The 22,314-nt window shown below is 39.9% G+C and overlaps 2 protein-coding genes across 7 annotated transcripts in view; both read right to left on the bottom strand.

Moving 5' to 3' along the window:
• Positions 1-3,603: 3,603 nt before the first annotated feature.
• On the bottom strand, positions 3,604-12,043 carry LOC119723893 (uncharacterized protein YwbO-like). Its single transcript, XM_038194796.1, has 5 exons — positions 11,824-12,043; positions 7,066-7,162; positions 5,950-6,112; positions 4,676-4,838; positions 3,604-3,902 (listed from the first exon to the last, which is right to left on the bottom strand). Exons 1-5 carry the CDS (start codon positions 11,927-11,929, stop codon positions 3,769-3,771), a joined length of 663 nt encoding a protein of 220 aa, XP_038050724.1. The 5' UTR covers positions 11,930-12,043; the 3' UTR covers positions 3,604-3,768.
• A 1,690-nt stretch (positions 12,044-13,733) lies between these two features.
• LOC119723891 (NLR family CARD domain-containing protein 4-like) overlaps positions 13,734-22,314 on the bottom strand; it is a 35,540-nt gene continuing 26,959 nt past the window's right edge. For all 6 annotated transcript variants that reach the window (XM_038194791.1, XM_038194788.1, XM_038194789.1 and 3 more), the window contains one exon: positions 13,734-21,816. In XM_038194791.1, coding sequence (XP_038050719.1) covers positions 18,902-21,816 — 2,915 coding nt within the window. In that variant the 3' untranslated portion in view covers positions 13,734-18,901. The remainder of the gene's footprint in view (positions 21,817-22,314) is intronic.

Here is a 22,314-nt window from a genome sequence, read left to right as displayed (position 1 = left end):
TTTCAACATAAGAACAAACCCCTATATTGTCGTGTGAATGGAATGTTTGTCTTACACCTGTAGGGATAATCTTATCAAAAGAGCCATACTGGCATTGTCTGATCTTTGAAACACTCGCTTCCTAAAAGTGGCACAGAATGGTTTTTTTATGGCTTTGTGGTTATTCAAACATATCTCTGGATTTACAAAAGCAATCTTAATTAAACAAACAGCATTCTCAAGCAAAATCTGTAACCTTGAAGATCGTGTAAACATTTGCAGTAAATTCCGGTTGTAAATTGGCGAAAATGGCAGGGTTTACATGCACCATTATTTTCAGGACACCCTGTACAGCTCAGTCATCAGTCACTGGAACAATCAATCAGAGGACAGGTAGCCCTATGGTCCTATAGCAAAACAGTTGATGACTTTTTCACTTGATGACTGAATCAAGGATGGACTTGACCAAGTATAGGCTCATCCTCATTCGTATATAGCTCTATGAGCTAGTGTACAGGGTGACCCCAAAACAATGCAACCCTGAAACATTTGCCTGTTTTCAATAACGGCATCTGTGAATTGCTAAGTTTTGGATGTCAGATTAAAGCTTTTTTTCTTTCAAATACTGAGCAAATCATGAAAACAGCACATTCGGTTTCTGAGAAAATGTCAATTATGTATATAGACGACTTCTTTTTGGTTGATTCCAATGGCATTGTTTACACTACTTTTTTGCATGAAACGAATGTAGCGCATTGTGTCCTAATCCTTGCAAAAAACGGGGCACATGATTTGACAAGAGTACACATGAATTTGATGGAAATACCATTTATTTTACACCTGAACATGTATCTTATCTTTGTTTGGTCCTGTTTTAAACATTTTCAACATCATAAATAGGCAAATGTCAAAATTGCACAAATGAAAGACAATGCACAGTGGGCTTACAAAGTTGCAGTAAAATGTTTCACTGTTTGAACTCTTTTAGAAGAGATGAAAAATCACTTCGTTTACATATTCCTGGCATTTTCTCAGCAACCCAAGGTGCTGTTTACATGATTTTTTCCTCAGTATTTGAAAGCAAAAGCTCTGAATGCACAGGTAAACAGGTACCGTAATTGGCCGTCTGTAAATGCACAGACAATGAAAATGATTGTACTTTCGGTTGAATTGAAATGAGATTAAAGACGTGCATTCAAATTCAGACGAAAATGAAAGACCATTTTTCAGAAGTGAATGAACATTTCAGGAAATTGGCCGTGAAAACCTATATTTGTTTCTAGCTCCGTCACTTTCTTCTTGGCTCACCTTGTAAATATAGCCTAGTGCCTTTTTTGAGGAGTAAGAAGTAGTGTCTGAATACCACGGTTTTTCCGTAGTCTAGCATTTTATATACTTAACTTATTTACGGCTAACTTGTTCAATATTTCCTTCGATTTTCCTTGCACTTCTCATCATGTTGATTATAAAGGTTGTGTTGAAAACAACATAAGTGGGCTATAAAAAAAAAACTTATTCGATTCAGTTTGATTCATTCATTATTCCAAAAGGGGAGGGGATTAGAAACCGTTCTTTCAATTTGGTATGCACGAAAGTTGACATGTAGGACCGTGTGGCGTAGCCTAGGGCGTGGGGGCCTGGCGGAGGGTACATCCCCATAAAATATTCCCCCGTCTCCCCCCCCCCCCCCCCCACTGGAAATGTGTAAGTCCTATAAGTGACCATTGTTAACATGGTTAACGGGTTAACATTGGGCCCCCTACTGTAACATCTGGCCCCTGCCCCCCCCCCCCCCCACCCCCAAATGGTGAGAACCCTAGCTGCACCGGCGAATTTTTACACAAACGAGATAGGACAATAATTGATTTATCTCGGTAGAATTAATCCCGTCAGCGCTGCTTGTGAAATATTGTCCAATTACATGATATACAAATGGACGCGGAATGCGCAAAATCTGAGACAAACAAAACTTAGTGTACAAAAACTCCATCCGGTTCGTTAGTGTGACGTCACCTCCAGCACCGTCTGCACCGTTTGGAACCGGAAGTTAACGCAGTTCGAGGTTTAATTTGCAGCCAATGGGCGCAAGTAATCAGTGGTGCGTGCGCATGTATGACGTTTTTACTGACGAGCCGGATAGGGTTGTCTAAGGGGCGTGGCTAACTCGCAAACAGCGATAGGTCAATATCAAAAGAGGGAACTCTGCGTTATGCATATTCATGATGTCCGAGGCTTTTGAGATGCTATATGACAAGGAATAATGGTGTTTAAATCAACGACTGATTCGTGGACTGGTTGGAAGTAGTCCGGACTTCTAATCAGGGATCAGAGTTCGAATCTCACTGAGCGTTTTTCACTTCTTCTCATTTTACCTTTTAAATAACTAAAGTGGGGAAGGAACATTTCCCACAAGGCGTAAAGCCCATCTTGGGTTTGTGCTGTGGAGAACAAGGCATTAGATATGCACCAATCAGAAGATGGTTGAATTAGTTGGAATGATTTTAGGTTTCACACAAGCCTGGATCCATCAAACCCCTGGTTTGTGTAGATATACATGGACATAATACAGTGACGCATCTTTACATTCAATACACTCGTCGAACTGCAGATCTTATAGTTTTTGAGGGTTTATTGAAAAAAATCAAGGTATTTTCTGTTTAAGAGAACTGTAATTTATTAATAGTTAAACTAGTTTGTACATGTACAAAAATCTGTTTGGTTGCCTTATAATAAATATTTCAGACACTTATTTTAAAATTTTCTTAAAGTTTAAACAATAAAGTAGTTACCTTAAATTTCTAAAAAAAATAAAATTAAAAGCCTCCTTTAATTCTATTCATTTATTAGTATAAAATATAATCAGATTTTAGATAAATCGAATTATTGAATATTTAATAGAGATAGCAAAACAATTATGATGATACATGTATATCACTGAGATGAGTATTAATAATATTTAGAATAGCTTTCTGTTACAAACCAAGTATCTCATAAACTGCTTGAAAAAAATCTTGTAGTGTTGTTGGCATTTCTAAATTGTCTCTCTCAAAAATTTCGAATTCCATAAAAGAATCTCACGTGCGACAGTGTTGGAATGCTCAGGATCCAGACTCGATGATCACCTTGCCCATTCATGTGCATTCCAAGTCCTGTGCACTGTAAAGATCTGAACATTGCTGGATGTTAACCACTACAGTCTTCAGTGAATTTGAAATTAGTATATTACTTGACCCAGATTCGGACAGTGCTAGTCTGGATCTTGACTTGGACAGCGCCAGCTGCTTCCCCAATTCATAACATTTTGAGGGTGGGGTAGGGTCATGTCCCTTTTCCCCCCATGGGATTGCCTCCCAAGGGCAGATCCAGAGCACAATTTTTTTTTGGGGGGGGGGCCAAATAAATTTTTGGTCCCCCCAAAAGGTGGGTCAAAAAAATTACGGCGTGGGGTTCGGGGCCCACTTAAAATTAAAAATTTGGGATTCTAGATGCTCTGTGGTGCGATCTGAGGCAATTTCTGACCACTTTAACCAATGTTTTTTGAGGAAAAGATGGTGGTGTACTCATTGCCTGCCTTTATTGCGATGTCACATAAAAAAAAAAAAATAATTGTTTCGTTTTGGGGGGGGGCCATGGCCCCCATGGCCCCCCCCCCTGGATCTGCCCTTGTTGCCTCCTAAGACAACATTTATATGCTACACCCGTAGCACTGGCCTGATATCTCCTTTAGCCCCCCCCCCCCTAAATTTGTACATCAACAAACTCAGTAATGAACAGATTTGTTTTTACATATTACATATTGGCTGGTATCTCCAGTTTCTGGTTAGCAAACTTGGTTGCAGCTCGCTCGAACATCTTGGCGAAGACGTTCACGTCCTGCGCACCTGAAAATGTTGGCTGTCCGTTCATGTAAAATGTAGGAACACCTGCAATGCAAACAGGAGAGTGGGATAAACTGCATGTTTTTGTGGACACACTGTTAAAGGGGCACTGCGTCCTGAAATCCACAAAATTGTCATGTTTTGGATTGTTTACTTATCCTATTTTCAACATCTGGTTGAAAGGAAACCAACCTAAGTCTAATGTCTAGTACCGTTCAAAACAAAAACAGCCCGGTTGTTTACATCGGATACGACGGAGTACGTATACGTGCTTCCTGTCGTTTCAGTTGATATACTATACCCTTGTGAATGTCACATAAAATTACACACTGCACAAATTGTTTCTTAAACGTCCGCAAAAGGCGATGGCTTTTTGACTGAAATCACACCTAGCAGTTTGTTTTCAAAAATAAAACCACTCAAAATCCCACAAAGAATGTTCAAAACCTAACCTGTTGAACTTTCAGCTCAGTGGATATTACACATTTGGAGAAAACAGTGAAAAACCAAACACAACTTTTGTACACAAAGCACTCTGTGTATTTCCAAAAAAAATCAGTAAAATTACTATTGTTTGAAATCACCTACATTTCTTGGTTTCTTAAAATGACAGCAAACCAGACAGAATAATTTCACAGAGTGTTTATTAACAGTACAAACTTTAATCCAAGCGAACTTCTTGATAATAATCTGGTAGGTTTCATTTTGGATATATGCAAATGAGCCGGTGTGCCTTTTTATCAGAAAAATAGCCAAGAAATGTTTGAATTATCAATATATCCCTGCAAGATGGGTTCCATTCCACAACTAGTTCTCACCCGTAACTCCTTGCCTAGCCCAATGCCTCGCTCTGTCGTATGCTTTCTTCTGGTGCGTCTTGTCCTGAATAAATGTCCGAGCCTTCTCCGCATCCAGTCCAACGGCATCTGCAAACTTGAGAAGATTCTCTTGGTCAGGTAGCAAACCGTCAGTGAAGAAACCCTGGATATGTAAGACAAAATAGCAGAGTGTACAAATTTTAGAACAGTACAAAGTAGAGTTTATGAATAATAGTGTATTACATGGGCGGCGCAAGGGGGGGGGGAAGGGGCGCGTCCCCCCCCCCCCAAAAAAAAAAGTATTACAAAAATTTTAAAAGGAGACAAAAAAAGAAGACGACAAAAAGAAGACGACAAGGTGTGAAGTCATATTGCTCTTAATTTATTGAACATTTAACAACATTGGAGTCCGCAGGGGTGTCAATGGGGCGGGGTAGGCAAATGTCCCTGGCTGAAAGGGGCCTAAAATGCGGCCACTGTGATAGGCCTAAAGGTATCGTGGTCTTGAACAAAGCGTCGATTGATGTCCAGCAACCCTTCCCCTTTCGATATTTCCACGGCTGGTGATTGCTCCCTTCGCTGCTTTTTGGTGTGAACCTTGACCCCCTCAGAAAAAAATCCTGGTGACGCCCACGCCATATTAGTACAGAAAAGTCCTCCGACATCTCTTAGTACAAACTGTTTATGAAAATATGTCAGCGAAGGCCATAAAACCAATATCAAATTTACATCCCCCAGACACAAATTCCATCCTTTTAAACAGTTTGATTGCGGTACCCGCTGCTACATCAGACTCTAACTGGCCAACCAATTCCGGCAAGCTCAGTGGTCGAGAGGTAAAGACATCTGCACTTGTAAGCAGGAGTGGGTTTGAGTCCCAACTGAGTGAACTTTTCCTCACAAGTCCTTGGACAACACTAAGTATACAGTGACATGGGCCAAGGTGAAAACACAATAGAACATCTCCCAAATGCGAATTCGATAAGAAGAACATTGTGCTTTGCCAGTATCATTATCGGGAATTATGATCAGGTTGCATTTATTTCGGTGAGATGCCTTGTGCAAGACTGATCATTAATTAACCCTAACAATCCCCATCCAGTCAAACTCCCATACCACTGCAAGGACAACTTGACACATAATGTATGTTTGCGTGGGAGGGTGAATGGACTGATCTATTGTGAAAGGGGATGGAAAAAGAATGGAGTGGTTACAATAAAGTGTTAAAATAAAGATGAGAAAGGAAGTAACAATGGCAAGATTTATCTCCTCACCTTGAAGATAGCCTCCTGGAGATCGTTCTGCATCCTGCCTCCCTCCGTCTCCTTAGCAAACTCCAGCAGTGTGTGAGCCAGCACCGTCCAGGGAATCCTCTGGCTCTTCTGTGTGAAGTCAATGCCCACAGCCTGGCCTGCCTCTCTCAGGTTCTGAAATGCACTGTGCACATTTGGGAGGGATGAAATATCAATAAATGCATTTTGTCTGAAGCTCACACAGTGATTTTTTTTTTTTCAAATATGCTTGCAAACACCCTCTCCCCACCCACAGCAAAAGCCCTGACAACTACCCTGGGATAATACCTCCAAAAATGTATCAAAACATAAGTGTTTGTTGTAATTTTTTGAAAAAACTCTTTGTCAAGTCTCAACAGGTGCAAGGCTGGTTCACTTCAAATTTCTAATGGCAGCCAATTTAGGATTGTGAATGGAATTGTAATTAACCCTAACGTACCTGAATCCATCAAAATCCACACCCCTGTTTTTGGAATATTTCGGCGGATTTAGAATACCTCCGTATTGAAAATGTTGGGGATTTTGATGGATTCAGGACAGTTAAAGAGGTTGTGGAATGCTCGAAGACATTTCCGTCATTTTTCGAGTATATGTAGCCTAATGTGTGATGAAATAAAAACGACTATTGTTTCTGTCATGAAATGAGTACAAAAGGTACTTTTGAGAGCTGTTTTTCAGGTCCAGTTTCGACCCGAACGTGCAACTGTGTAAAAGTCGTCGTTGCGGGCTGCAAACAAAACACAGTAAATCGTGACGTAATAAACAGGACTCGTGTATGCTACTGTGCATCGGGAGTCCTGTTTATTACATCACGATTTACTGTGTTTTGTTTGCTGCCCGCAACGACGACTTTTGCACGTTCGGGTCGAAACTGGACCTGAAAAACAGCTCTCAAAAGTACCTTTTGTACTCATTTCATGACAGAAACAATAGTCGTTTTTATTTCATCACACCTTAGGCTACATACACCCGAAAAATGGACTTTGGATGGACTTTGGTAGATTCAGAATACTTTCTAGTAAAAGTGCTCAAAAAGGGGTTAGAGTTAATCATTGCAATTAATATTTGAAAATATTCAATCAAGTCCATGTCTCTCACCTTGGACTGGGAAACCCTGGGGGCCTAGGCATGCCTTCCTCGGGCATCTCTGGCCTGAGCAGAAACGGCTCCCAGCGCACCACAAACTCATATTTATCTGCAGTGTTCAAACAGAAACAGTTACATTTTTGCACTGCCAAAACTTGTCGTGGCGCGTAAGTTGCAATGCGACGGCTGTTTCTTGTACAATAGATTTGCCCAGACTGATGGCCGGATATGGGAATCTTTCCCATTTTTTTTGTCTTCATATTTTGCCTGATTTAACGGTGAGCCTTCACTTTCCACATTTTTTTCGGCTGCTGGTGAAAATGTGTACATCAAAGGATACGATCCCAGTGAAAGTACATCATATTTAGGACACACGCATTTCAAAATGTAACTTAAAGGCTAGTGCGTAGAAATAGGAGTGCGTAGCTTTAGGTCTGACGATACGTGTACACACACACGGATCCCCCCGCCACATGATGACAAAAGGGGCGTCAGGTTGCAACATTCTTTACATTTTGTTGTGGAAAGCAGTCGTTGTCTTGCTTTCCGTGACAATGCACCAGACGAAAATTGAACCAACTAGCGGCGCCTGAAAGCAGTGTGGTACCCACTAGGCCTGGGCAAGTCGCGGCGACTATCAATAAATAGTTGCGACTAGTCAGCTAGTCACTGCCCACATACATCGCGTGCGCAGATTTTTTTTCAATGTCATCATGTGATGCATGGCATTTGCATAATTAACCAAACAAAATGGATGACAGCCGTTGGAACTGGACGTTTTCGACTGAAATCGTCAAGATTTTTCGCATTTTTTTTGTTGGTCTGTTTCAAGTTGATCAGTACATTGTACATGTAGCTTCGTAAATGACTGTTAAATGGTATGAGGTACATGTAAGTAAATGGAATATGGGGTGGACAATATTAATTGAGGTGAAAAGGACAATTTTAGGGAGGCCATTCTGGAAGGGTCTCTTATGACCACACTCTCACGCCGTAGTTCTGTCTCCAGCGCTCTATGTGAATGAATATGAGCATGTCAGCCATGTCAGCTGGAGTTACTCAAGCTAATGCAGTGCCAGACTGGGACCGTGAGTGCATAAAAACGTGCAAAATTACTACCAACATTTTTTTACTCACCAGTAGGCTAACTAATGCCCACAAAACACATACATCAAAATGATATAGTTGCAAGCATGTCACCTGCGAAATTGGAGACCAATTAAATCTAATTTTAAGGCAAGTTTTTGGCAGTTCAAAAACCATCCACGTCAACCTCCATGGCCATGCTCTGGAAATGGGTGTGTGATTCCCAATGTATTCTGGGTAGGTGTAGGTAGAGCCTTGCAGCTTACTTGTTTTTTAATCGATGGCCAAATGAACATAGCGCCCTCTGTTAAAAAATGAAACATTTTGCATTCCCTCAGATCAACAAGATAGTCTGGTTCCCAGACCAAAAGATTCTGACTATTCCTGATGAATCTTAGGTCAGGCAGCCTCCGTGGCTAAAAAAAAACATGACGACATTGATGGCCCTTTTTCAAAGCTCGGCTTCGTTTCCGATTTCGCTTTATCGCTGTAGCTTTTAATGTTCTGATCAAAATTTTAAAATAAATCACTTGTTTTGTAATATCATACAGTAATGCAGTTTGATGTTTCTGTAAGATAGCATTGCCTAATGTTGATCTGGAATCTTCAAAATTAGGCAGCCGAATAGCACTGTTAGCAGGCGGAGCCAAATGAAGACCGAGTTTTGGAAAATCTCGGTAACGGTCGTCAAATTCAAAATTGTACATGACGCAGCAAAAAGTTCGGCCATACGATCCGAGTATTTGATGCACAAAATCGTCGTTGAATTTGAAGTTTTCTAAATGAAAGCAATGAATATTAATAATCAACTCATTCAAAATAAAATTAATAATCAATTAGCAGTTAATTAAACCTATATTATATACTCGGAAATACTCGTGCGCTATCCGATTGTCGACGAAACGACTTCCGCAAACTTCAGAAATTTTTGGAAAAAGGAGGAATTCCTCCCGTTTTAGTCACGTGACCTAAATTGTAATACAATGTATTACCGGAGGCTACTGGACCTAAGATTCATCAGGAATAGTCAGAATCTTTTGGTCTGGGAACCAGACTAATCAACAAGAGGGCGCTGTTTATCTACACGATGAAAATGTTATAGCTGAGGAGTCTTTTTGCACAATGCATTGCAGTACACATCAATGTGATGTCTCACGTATGGATTTCGATAACTCCCTGCAAAATTAGAATTAAAAGCTGAATTTTTGGTGATGCAATGCTCACAACAGCAACTTTGCAAGGCAAAAGTTTCGGGGATTATTGAAGAAACTGTAGTGAGTAAGAAGCTGGCAAATTTGATTCACACTGGTTTTATTATGCAGCACAAACATTTGCACGATATGGATACCTTAAGTTTTGGGACTCTCATACACAGTATTGAGAGTCCCAAATTTTCGGACTAATTCAGTGCAGGCTTCGCTGGACTGCGAAATGCAATGATTAGGACAAGAACATCACTCAGATAAAAAAAAGTCGCAATCACATTTTTCAGATGTCAAATTTTTATGAAATTTCATGATACGCAAACGTGTGCAATCGAATCTGAAGTTTCACGAAAAATAGACATCTGAAAAAGGCAGCACTTTCTGATTAGCCTATAAAGAGGGTGAGTATGCTTCTAAAGCAAATATAAATTACAAACTAAAGCCTAAATGTGAAAATCAAAATTTAACAAAGTTTGACATGTTTTTGAACATGGTCATGGTGGAAGTGTGGCCTTTATTTACGGAGGTATTCCAGTACATTGGCCACATTTATGGGATAGTCAGAGAAGATTTATCTTAAGGCTGCAAAAGTTATTTTGGAATGATTAAAACACTTTAAACTTAGGCACTGGATATTTTGCCGGAGACGGCAAACCTTTAGTAAACGTTAGTTTGCCGGATATGCACTGAACATGCGTTTTTTTGTACAAGTTTAAAAATTTTCCGGTGACAAATTTTAGTCTGGCTCCATGCCAATATTATCGTTGTAACCTCGTATTCACAAGATGGGATTCAGACCATTTTATAATTTCGGACTTTATTTCGCTTTAAAAAAAAATCCTCCAGAGCCACAAATCTGAAAAAGAAAATGTAATACTCTGCAATAAAATGTTTGAGACATATTAAAATAATAAAAGAAGAATATCCTTATTTATTTGGGGATGGGGAAAAAAACTTTAAAATCGGATTCGAACCCGAGTCATCCCGCTCACTAGAGCTTTTGCTTAACCACTACACCAAACGTGCTGCACAACATTTAGTGGGAATTTAATACATCTTATAATTCAGCCCTATCTTAAAGGGTACAGCGCCCTCTGTTGATATGGATTGCCGCCGACAAACCTTTAGTAAACGTTAATTTGCCGTCATTACCTCCGGCAAAATATCAGTAATCCTTACTTTTAGGACCCCGTTCCTATATAGGAAGGGAAAGACTCACCAAAACAGTTGAATAAAAGTCACATTTTCTTTGAAAGTGCTTTCAAAATTATAGCCCGACTGCGTCTGGCCGTACAGTACTATCGCAAGCTCTGTAGTACGGCCAGACGCCCGATGCTTCCACAGAGACTGAATTTTGTTGGCCGCCGATGTAGCGATTTTGCTACATCTTTCGATCGCGATTATCTTTTCATCCAGGACACAAATTTCCAAAGTTAAGGTTCGTAGTCGTAGAGCAACTCATACCTTTTCGAAAAAACGTTGTTTGGTCTCAATATTTTCATCCATCTGGCCACAAGACGAATTTCAGTCATCAGATTCCACAAATATCGTCCCCCATGCGATCCCCCATGCGATTTCAAAATGGCGGCCGCGCTGTAATGTATGCAATATGCAGGCGCGCCCGCGCAAATCATGAATATGCATAAACAGTCTGTGACGTATGACCTCGTGTTTTTTGGACGTGCGTGCGGCGGGGCCGTACTTCCAAAAACACGAGGTCATACGTCACAGACTGTTTATGCATATTCATGAGTTTGCGCGTGCGCGCCTGCATATTGCATACATTACAGCGCGGCCGCCATTTTGAAATCGCATGGGGGATCGCATGGGGGACGATATTTGTGGAATCTGATGACTGAAATTCGTCTTGTGGCCAGATGGATGAAAATATTGAGACCAAACAACGTTTTTTCGAAAAGGTATGAGTTGTTCTACGACTACGAACCTTAACTTTGGAAATTTGTGTCCTGGATGAAAAGATAATCGCGATCGAAAGATGTAGCAAAATCGCTACATCGGCGGCCGACAAAATTCAGTCTCTGTGGAAGCATCGGGCGTCTGGCCGTACTACAGAGCTTGCGATAGTACTGTACGGCCAGACGCAGTCGGGCTATCAAAATTACAACAAACATGGGTTTATATGAAGAAAAAAGATTGCTTTAGCCTGCAAAAGTCACTTTGGTACTGGACAGTCATCTGCAAACGTCAGTTTTGAACAGAATTCGAAAAAATAGAGGTGTCCTAAAAGTAAGGATTACCCAAATATCCACTATCTTAAACTTACAGAAAAAAGGTAACTACACAAATTCCAATTCTTTCCTACAATTACGACCACAAGTACTCCCATGGTTGACGCTGTGACATGATCCTTTTGGGTTGTTTGTTTATTTCTTGCATGATTTGCAAAAAGTGCGTAAGTGTGCTGAGCAAACTGTGCTAGTGCCAAAACGAAAATTTATAACGAAGAGCTCACACGAACCTTTTTGTTGTCGCATTGCTTCTTCCAAGCGTCTCTTGCCAACCCAGCACCACGGGCATATCACATCACTCACGACATCCACGTGAACGAGGGCTTTTCTACTCATTCTGTAGTATTATAGTTACTAGCCTACTACAATCAATAAATGTTAAAACTATTAGAATGTTCACAACTTCTGTGTTGATGAATCATAGAGCTCTGTGATAAATGCATATCATGCATTTACCTCCGTCAATGGAGGGCGGTGTTCACAAAGCTGCCGCGCGCAATGGGCGGGGCAAGATCAAGAAGGGAGTGGAGGATCAAGAGGCCGAAGTTCCTGGTCGTAATTTGAAGAAACTTCACTATTGTCCCCATACATAATATTGCTTTCCCTTGCTAGACGGACCACGTCAGAAATCCTACATTTCTATATCGCTTTACAATCCTTTGGTTTCCGTCAAATAATAGAAATTAAAGAAAAATATTATGTTTCCTGGTTTCTACTTTTTGGTTGTTTTTTTTTAAATAATTGTTATGCAGACAAAGATAGAAAGATAAAAATAACCCCGTATACTTGAAGCAATTTTAGGCAGCAGGCCAATCTTAATATTTAGGGTTTTTTAGTCTGTACACAAACTAGCAAAGTCTGAGGACAAGTTCGTAGTTACTTTTAATAAAAGCTAACTTTCAGTCGCAAATTTCTTCAAGATTCAATAGTTTTAATGGAAACTTTCATAAATACTGAAAAAAGTCAAAATATTTAGAAATAAAAAGACGGTCTCGTAAAACAAGCTTGGAGATGATTTCATTAAACTTCTCCCAATTCTCTCTGTATAATTGCATCAAACTGTAACGAGTCCTGCATCTATTATGGAATTCTCATTTCTTCTTTTCAATGACATACAAAAAAACTTGATGTAATAAACCCTCTCAGGACCAGACTATAATTGGGTCTTGCGGGACCGGGAAGGAGGGGCGGGGAGGCCGGGAGGGAAGGGGAGGGGAAACACTGTGTGCCAATCATGGCAGGAAAGTTGGTTTGTTGGTAATCAATAATATGATTTGATTTAGTTGCACTGCGGTGACACAAGAGGGCACTTTGCTTAAACATTTAATTTACGGCCTAGATTAGTCAAGACATTATTGTTAGCATAATTTCTACGTTTGTATTTCAAAAGTTTTCAAATTTGGTAAAAACATTCTTTGGCTCTGTCAGCATTCATCCAATTAAATATTTGTTGACACCCAAAATTCAGTGACAGGGGCGCTATATATACCCTCTTTTGGTGCGAATTTTTCCGACCAAAATGGGCAGTTATAAATCATGCAAAGACTGTCAAAAAGTACCCAAAAGGGAAACATTTCTGGAAAAAAATGTGAAAATTACAAATGGCTTTTTGTGTACTTGGCAGCCATATTGGATTCCCAGCACTTTTATAGTTGGTCACGTGATCGTAAATTTAGTGTGAAGTTGATACTTGACAGGCTCGGGCTGAGAAAACATGGTTTTCACCCACAAAAATGCATATTTCCATGGTTTTTATACCGTAAAATGGCCAAATGTTATGATTAATAATGTTTTTAAATTGGTTGCCATGGTTACCATGGACATTCACCGGATTCCGTTTTGGTGCCTGGGACCTCATATAAAACCTTGGAAAGTCACCAAATTTCATGTTGATCGGTCACACTGTTCTGACAGAGCTAAATTATGCCTCCGGCCCTGATAGAGTAAAAGTCGCGATGATAATTTTTTCCGGCCTATAAAGTGTATTATTATCAGTACTTACAACATTGGGCATTCCCCCGCCCCTCTTTTGCTAATAACATTTCATAAATGTTTCCTTTTTTTGCAAAGAAGTACTTGGCTTTCCATTGTCAAATGACTACTATTGACATCAAAATTAAGCATTCACTGAGAGAACAAATTGATCATGATGTGAAGATTTTATTTGCAAAACGTGATATGTCCATTCCAGAAAAAGGGAACAGTTTCCACAATTATGAAACTTTAACAAATAAAAACAGTATGACAGCTAATGACCCTAAATTTCACTTTTCCCTTTTTTAATTTATGAAGTTTGGTTTAACTACATAAAAAAACCTGTCGAAACTGACTTTGGGCAGCCAGGAGATATCGTGAGGATGTGATTCCAAAAGGTAACAAAATGGCGTTAAATTTTAAAACAAATGCGTAATCTCCTTGACCATAGCTGATGGATGTAAAATCATAGATTCTCTTTTAGATGAGCTCCTCAAAGTTCTTTCACAGAGAATAAACAAGCTGGAAACAAGCAGGGCAATTCCATGGTAAGTGATGTTACATTTGGAGCGGGTCTTATCTGTGTTCGGTTTTTCTATCGAGTCGAAGCATTAAGAGTGAATTTTTCTCACAGAAGATCCCTTGTAATTAAGTGACTTAACTGCGTCAAAAAAGGCCAGCAAACTGAACTTCTATTGGTTTGGCAATAAGTTTTGGATTGGTATAATAAACTCAAGTTACGAAAAAAAGAACATGGACAAAAATTAAATACCAAGCATTTTAAAGTTTCACACATGATGTGCAATGATGGGGAAAGTACAGGACATAAATTAAATACCAAGCATTTTAAAGTTTTATACACAATGTGCAATGATAGGGAAAGTGCGCTTACATCATTAGGGTACATATAAGTCATATTCTACCGTAATAATTATTAAAAAAGCAATAGTAAATTTCCTGAGGCCGAGAGATATATTTTGGAAACTCGCGTTATGGTACTCACGTTACAGTTTGTCTGCTCATCTTTGGTACAATTAAGTTTAAACATTCAAGTAACTAATAATCGAACCACAAAACTCTTATGGCACAGAATAATTATGAACCTTGCTCTCTTCCTTAAAAACATAAAGTCACAACAATTCTTGCATTTCCATGTAACCCGGTGCAAAAAGGACGACCTTAAATCGTTATTTTTCGGCAGAATACCAATTTGTGGAAACAAATACACTTAACCATATTCTATTTTACTGGAAAATCATTCAAACAAAGGTTCATGTTTGTCTCTTTTAATTTTACACCACATTTGAGATTATGGTACTTGTCATTTGAAGATTTCTTAAATTTTCCATTTTTCAGCCATATCCACATTCTCATGGAATTACCCAGCATGCAGCTTGACTTTTACGGGAAACATATCGATCGATACAGCTAAGAAACAGCTAATAAGGAAGTTTCAGTACACTGTACTGTCTTTTGTGAAAAATCATGACTCCAGAAAATCTTTCTTGAGTATTGAGGCAAGGAAGTAACAAACAATCTTTAGTAGTAAAACAATGTTATACTGTCAAACATATAAAAAAAAAGAACCCTTTGAGGTATCATTTTCACACCTTTATGAATATTATTACCAAAACATAACAGCAAAGGATCCCATTTTGATAGATTGGATCAAATCTGTGTTGGCTGTCTCAATCACATAAAACGTACATGAGAAAAATTCAAATTTATATTGTGTAATATTAAACTTTGTGTGACCTTTTTTTAATCAGAGATTTACATTGACAGCAACAACTAAGAATTCTATTGATTTGATTAAATACCTTGTGTATCATATTAACTCAAATGCCTTGCTTTATTGTGTGTGACAGAAGACAAAGATAAAAACCCACATTGCTATATGTCAGCATTACGCTAATGATGCGGGCATTCAGTGCATAATAAAGGCAACATTCATCTGGCAATAACAAACATCTGACCCATTGTAAACACTATACAATGTACATCATGCAATATGTGATTCTTGATATTAAAAAGATAACAAATCTGAGTTGTACTGGATCCAATGATGGCAAGTTGCATGATTCTTACGACTTGGTACAAAAGCAAGGCAAGTTGGCTGTTATAAAAGGTACATCAGGCTATATATTAATACAGAAAAGAAGTTATGAAAATAGAACAATCTGGCTCACTTTGCCCAATCTTCAGATGAGCAATATCCAATATTTACATAGTTTTGTTTGCATTTGAGACAGACCCTACTAGGATTGAAAAGTCAAGCCATCTCACTTGATTTCTTTTATTTCTTTGTTCCATTTCTTTATACCCAGGGTGTGGAAAAAAACTTCCATTGGGGCCCTGCATACATTACAAATTATTAAATAATGTTCAGCACAGTAACACTCATAAGAAAAGTGCATTGGCGAAACAGACGACGAAAATTAATACTTACAAACACAGGTATTTCAGAAATGTTTACAGAAATGATTGTACACTGCAGGTCAATCAGGTCAGTAGGCAATTTGCAGCAATATTCATTTAACAAGTGATACAAAAATAGCAAAAATATAAAAATATAAATTACCTCTGCATATTTACAAACAATTTATCATGTAATGTACAATTATTACAGTTAATGAGAATGGCTGGTTGTATTTCTGCATGTACATGTTATCCCCAATCATCATACCATAGAGTAATGACCACACTACATGTAATGACAACTGTTACATCTGTCACAGTCAAGTTACTGGAATACAGAGATAAGGATCCTCATTATTCACAGACTACAGATAGTCCTTGCAAATATCTCCCTCTCTGAAAAATATCCTGGGTAACTAGCATTTGAACAAATTACCAACATTGTTCGCAGTGCCCCTTGGTACAATGTGCAAGGTGCAGTTACTATCCAATACAGAAATCATTTGCTTGGGCAGATCTTTACAAGTGTTTTCACAGAACTTGACAATGAGACTCACAAAATGTCACCGCTAACCAGCACTTTGTGCTGGATATTTCCCCATCAATGTGGGAAGGTCCAAATTTGACTGTAATGATTAATCTGAGCAGACAGTTCAAGTCAGTTGATGCAGCTAAGGTTTCAAACCTGACAAGGCCAAGGGACTTTCTGTATGGGCCGGGGAGACATTAAGGGGACAAAGGAATGTTGACTTTCAGTTGATGAGGGTGATTGAATTGGCTTGGAGTCAGTGCATTAGATCTTCAAATGTATGAGAGGTAGTACAGGAAAGAAACACAGCAGAAGAAACAGTGAGAGCTGATAGGCACTATGTGTTGTCAGAGGGTGAAGTCACTCCCTTAGGAGAAACACAAACCAGCAGAGATAGACAGAGGCATGTTCAAGGAAAGACCCACTCATATCACAGCTGATAGGCAGAATGTGTTCAGTCAGAGGGCGGTAGATGACTGGGACTCACTCCCCCAGGGGAAACACAAATCATCATAAACAAGCCAATGCATGTTCACAGAAATAATCCCTCAAACTGATAGGAAGTGTGTGTCAGTCAATGGGTGGTAGATGACTGGAACTCACTTTCCCATGTGAAACACAAAGTGTAAGAAACACTCAAATGATAACTTCAATGAAAGATTCCCTCATCACAGCTGGTGATTTTATAACACAACCTGTTAAGTTAGAGGGCGGTAGACGGTTGGAACTCCGGTCCCACCCGTCCCTCAGGGAAACAGAAAGTATAGGAAACACTCAGAGAAATGTGAAAGCTAGGAAACATCCCTTCACATACTGACATCTTCCCCATGCTGTGATACCTTCTTTTAAGAGAATACCCAAGTATATATTTGGTTTTGGTTCCAGGATTTCACTGCTCTCTTAACTCAACTTGAAATCGCCTTGGGGGAGATTATTACAGTTGACTAGCCACCACCAGCAGGAAACAATTATCATCACTTGACTGATTGACATCAACCCTTCTTGATTGACCTAAATGCACACAGAATTTCAATAAATGTAACATCCAGTGTAAAATTTGTTATGTCTAGTAATGAAACCATCTATTATTCTTTTAATCAAAGAAAATGGTGCATGAACAACAGATTCCTACATTATTGTGTCCCTGTGTTGTGTGCATGCATGGTGTATACTTGTGCCCAAGCATTGGACTGACCACCTGTAGTGTTGCATATTGCCTGAAGGGATTAACCAGATATTGTTATACTACGGTAATAGATTGTGATTTTTAATTGGTCGAGAACCGTGCACGTGATAGAAATAGCCCGAGTAAGAGGCATCAGACAGCGCGCACATGGGCGTACACATGTCAGATGAATGCGCGCGCATTATGTCCGATAGACGCACATAGACTATGGTCGCAGCTGTGATTGGTACATAACGGGGCAGGGATTGATGGATTGGTCTATTCTGGAAAAGGTAAATTAATGTGTGTTCCTGCAATGAACACAATATTCTGTGTGAATATTCACAGTGCAGTAATCGCCGATCTTTTCAATACTTCCATGATTAATGCACGGCAACTGAAGGAAACCCACAATTTCAGACGGCTGGAATCTATTACCGTGGTATGACAAAACAATTGTTGCCTGCGTTCCATGGGTTTTGTACACCTTCGGGTGCAAATGGAATCCGAGGCGACTCTCGGGTGTACAAAACACCATGGACCCCATCACAACAGGCAACAATTGTATGTTACAGTGGGATGTGTAAAATAAAAGCAACAAAATCCTGGTTTGAAAAGACCCTGGTTTTTAAAATGCAAAATCACCTCATGAAGACAATGTCAGATTAAAAACAGAATGTTACAATCAGAAATTCACCTTTCTAGCTTTGAAATGGGTGACAACATTAAACAGTTGACTGATAGATGTGTACTTGACTTGCATGATGTTGCTGAGTCACCAATGTCTTGTGTTAATGAAAGTAAAGATTCTGCAGTCCGACCAATTTAGGCAGAAGTCCTGCCTATCAGTGCGACACCTACTACAATGTCATCTATGCTTCATATCTTTAACTGTCACTGTGCAGTGATATGTGCAGCTTAATAGAAAGAACGGTTCCAATTGCAATGAAGGAGCCAAAAGTATGCCACTGAGGAAATCTCTGGCTTAACTCAAATCACTCCTGTTACAATTTTGCTTCTAGCTAGGTTTTAGATCTTCCCTCTAACTGCCTAACCAAAAAAAAGCTCATGAAAAAGCTTTGGCATAGTTTATATTATTCAAAACCAAAGTAGGTGGAAGATATTGTTACTCATATAGGTTATGTATCTTACTGACATTCACATGGTTTTGATGGTGCAATGAATAGGCAGTTAAAATTACATGCATTCCTTCCCACAGCAATTATTGAATCTCCATGTCAAGGTCTAATCCATTCTTCCTTAGGTCACTGAGTGACTCATCAATATGGTTCTTGTCATCCTCTGTCAGGCTACAGATTCTGAGGTTCAGCCTCTGAAGGTGCAGCAGCTGCTTTACCTCCATGCACCACAATGCTGCTGTGCCACGCAGGTCATTTTGATAAAGACTCAAGTGACCCAAGCTGGGTAGATCCACGAGTGACTCAGCAACATGTTTGATGTCCTGTCCATTCAATGAGCAGCCACCCAAGTCTAGCTCTGTAAGGGACTTCAACTGGTTTAGATGTTTGTGCCATAATGCTGCTGTACCACTCAGGGTATTCCAAGAAAGATCCAAATCAACCAAGTTGGGTAGATCCCCAAGTGACTCAGCAACATGTTTCATGTCTTGTCCATTCAATGAGCAGCCATTCAAGACCAGCTTCCTGAGGGACTTGAACTGCTTCAAATGCATGCACCACAATGCTGCTGTACCACCCAGGTGATTAACAGAAAGATCCAATTCTCCCAAGTTGGGAAGTTCCCTGAGTGAGTCAGCAATATCTTTCATGTCCTGTCCATTCAGTGAGCATCTACGCAAGCCCAACTTTGTAAGGGTCTTCAGCTGCTTTAATTGTGCGCACCACAATGTTGCTGTACCACACAGCTCATTATCAGAAAGATCCAATTCGACCAAGTTGGGAAGTGACTCAGCAATATGTTTGATGTCCTGTCCATTCAATGAGCATTTATACAAGCCCAGCTTTGTAAGGGTCTTCAGCTGCTTTAATTGCATGTACCGTAATGCTGCTCTACCACTCAGGCCATGATATGAAACATTCAATTCAACCAAGTTGGGTAGATCCCTGACTGACTCCCCAACATGTTTGATGTCCTGTCTATTCAATGAGCAGTTGCTCAAGTCCAGATTAGTGAGGGTCCTCATCTGCTTTAGATGCATGCACCATGATGCTACTGTTCCACCCAGGTTATTACTAAAAAGGGTCAATTCACTGAAGTTAGGTAAATCAATAAGTGACTCAGCAATAAGTGTTATGTCCTGGCCATTCAAACTGCAGGCACTCAAGTGCAGCTTCTTGAGAGATTTCAACTGCTTCAAATGCATGCACCATAATGCTGCTGTACCACCCAGGTTATCACTACAATGAATATAAAATTCATGCAAGTTGGTTAGGTCCTTGAGCGACTTAGCAATATCTGCCATGTTGCTACCAGTCAATGGTAGGCAAAACAAGAAATGTACAGCATTAAGGTTTGTCATTGCACACATGGTAACAGCTAACTCCTCAATCATGCCAATAAACCATATCCATCTATCAACGTTTACAAATAATTTCTTTACCTTAGCAAGGTATGTGTTGCCACTGTTTTTTGTCTGTTCAGCAACACATTTCAGAAAGTGTATGACTGAGTTCAGATTATCCCTGTCAAGGTCTCTAATGGAGATTTCATCAGTTATGAATGAATGTATGAATTCCTCTGGAGGCAAATGCTTCGATTGGCCTTCAAAGAAACAATGCAGAGCCAACTGACCCATCTGTGAGGATGACTTGAAGGACAACTCCTCCCCACACCTCACCTGAAATACCTTCATAATCTCATATGTACATGCCTTATTGTCACCACAACAAAAGCGCAGAAGATACTCAAACCTCTTTGCACCCTTTGACATAATTTCATTCAAAATCTTCTGAAATTCTTCTGGGTCTGCTTCTAACAAGCTTTGCAAGTAAGCAGCAGCAGAGAACTCCTGGAATGTCTTGTGAAAAAACTGAACACTGTTGTGACTCTGCAGTCTCTTGCGGACTCTCTGGCTGGTCAGAATACCTGCTTTCAGAGCCAGCTCAAGCACACTCGGCTCAAAGTCACTTTCTTTGAAAGAGAGTGACTGATCTGGAGAAAGAAGACCATGCAACGCAACCTTGCCAATTTCAATCACAACTTTTGCTGCTTCATCTTGTGAGTCCAATCCTTTTCTTCGGAAGATATATGAAAATCCATCATGATACAGAAGTGACATTGTTTCTGGGAGTGTACACTTTTCTTGCCATAGTACACACATCACAAGAAGAAGCATTGGGCTCGCAGCTAAGTCAATCAAAAGGCCTGACGATCTAATCTTTTCAAGAAGCCCCTTGGCCTTGTCAGGTTCACCAACAAAAAAATTATTAACATACTCGATGACATTTTTCCAACTGAAACCCATGACCTCGACATGTGTGAATGGGTCCTGAACCAGTTTCTCTGATACAAGTCTGTCAACATGTGAGGGGCGGGTGCTTACAAGTACAGTACAACCCCTCAACTTCTTTCCATTAAGGATCTCCAGGATGGAACCAAATGAAGAATCACACAAGGTGGTGGTCATGAGCTCATCAAAGCCATCTAGTAAAACAAGGACTTTTCCAGGACTGTTCTTGATAAACATGTCCAGGGCACCTCTTTCAATACTTACATCTTTAGCCAAGAGTTGGTCAAAAACTGCATCGACAAGATCTGAACTCTGCTCCAGTGCGTGCATTTTCAACAGGAAGACAAGTTTGTACTTCCGTAGTACCCGACTAGAACCAACTGCCCAATCATATGCAATTTTGTTAAAAAGTGTGGTCTTTCCTCTACCAGCTAACCCAGTTAAAACAGCTATTAGGATCAGATCTCCCTCTTCTGTCTCACGTTGTAATATATCGTCATATGATGCCAGCTTGACTCTGTCCTTACCAAGTATTAACTGTAATTTTGTGTAGATTTTCTTTATGTGTTTCCTGTCATCACCCACCCATGGAATCAACTTAACAAAGCTACCTTTCCTCCTGTAGTATGACTTCAGTTCACCTTCACAGAAATCAGCGGCATCTTGGGCTGAACTGTCAAGCTTCATCTTTTTGGGGGCGCTGCATCCTACAATATTGAAATGAGCATAGAGTTGACTGACTTAATCATACAATGCATTGTGGCATCCAAGAAATAAATTGGCTCCTTGTCTGTAGAAAGTACCATTTTGAGCTGAAATATTGGCTCATTGTATGCAAAAGTTAAAGCTCTAAAAGCTTGTTGGTTAAAGCTTGGGAGGATAAATCTTGACAGGATTGAAATAACTTCCCGTTCACTGATGCATGAATCTTAGTCACTCACACAACAAGTGTTGCAAAAGCTCTGCAATAGACCAATCCAGTAAACCCCACCCACTGTGCACGTCGGCAATTACATGTGCTCCTCTCCAATGCCACACTGCATGTTACAGCCACGCGCATCATACGCGTCTGCACGCATGTTGGATCCAGTAAGCCCCGCCCACTGTGCACGTAGGCAATTAACATGTGCTCCTCTCCAATGCCACACTGCATGTTACAGCTGTGAGCGTCATATATATACGCATCTGCACGCATGTTGGATCCA

The sequence above is a fragment of the Patiria miniata genome, unplaced genomic scaffold (genome assembly GCF_015706575.1).
Source record: "Patiria miniata isolate m_02_andy unplaced genomic scaffold, ASM1570657v1 HiC_scaffold_17, whole genome shotgun sequence".
In the NCBI taxonomy this organism is placed as follows: domain Eukaryota; kingdom Metazoa; phylum Echinodermata; class Asteroidea; order Valvatida; family Asterinidae; genus Patiria; species Patiria miniata.
This window is presented reverse-complemented; position numbering and strand designations above follow the sequence as displayed.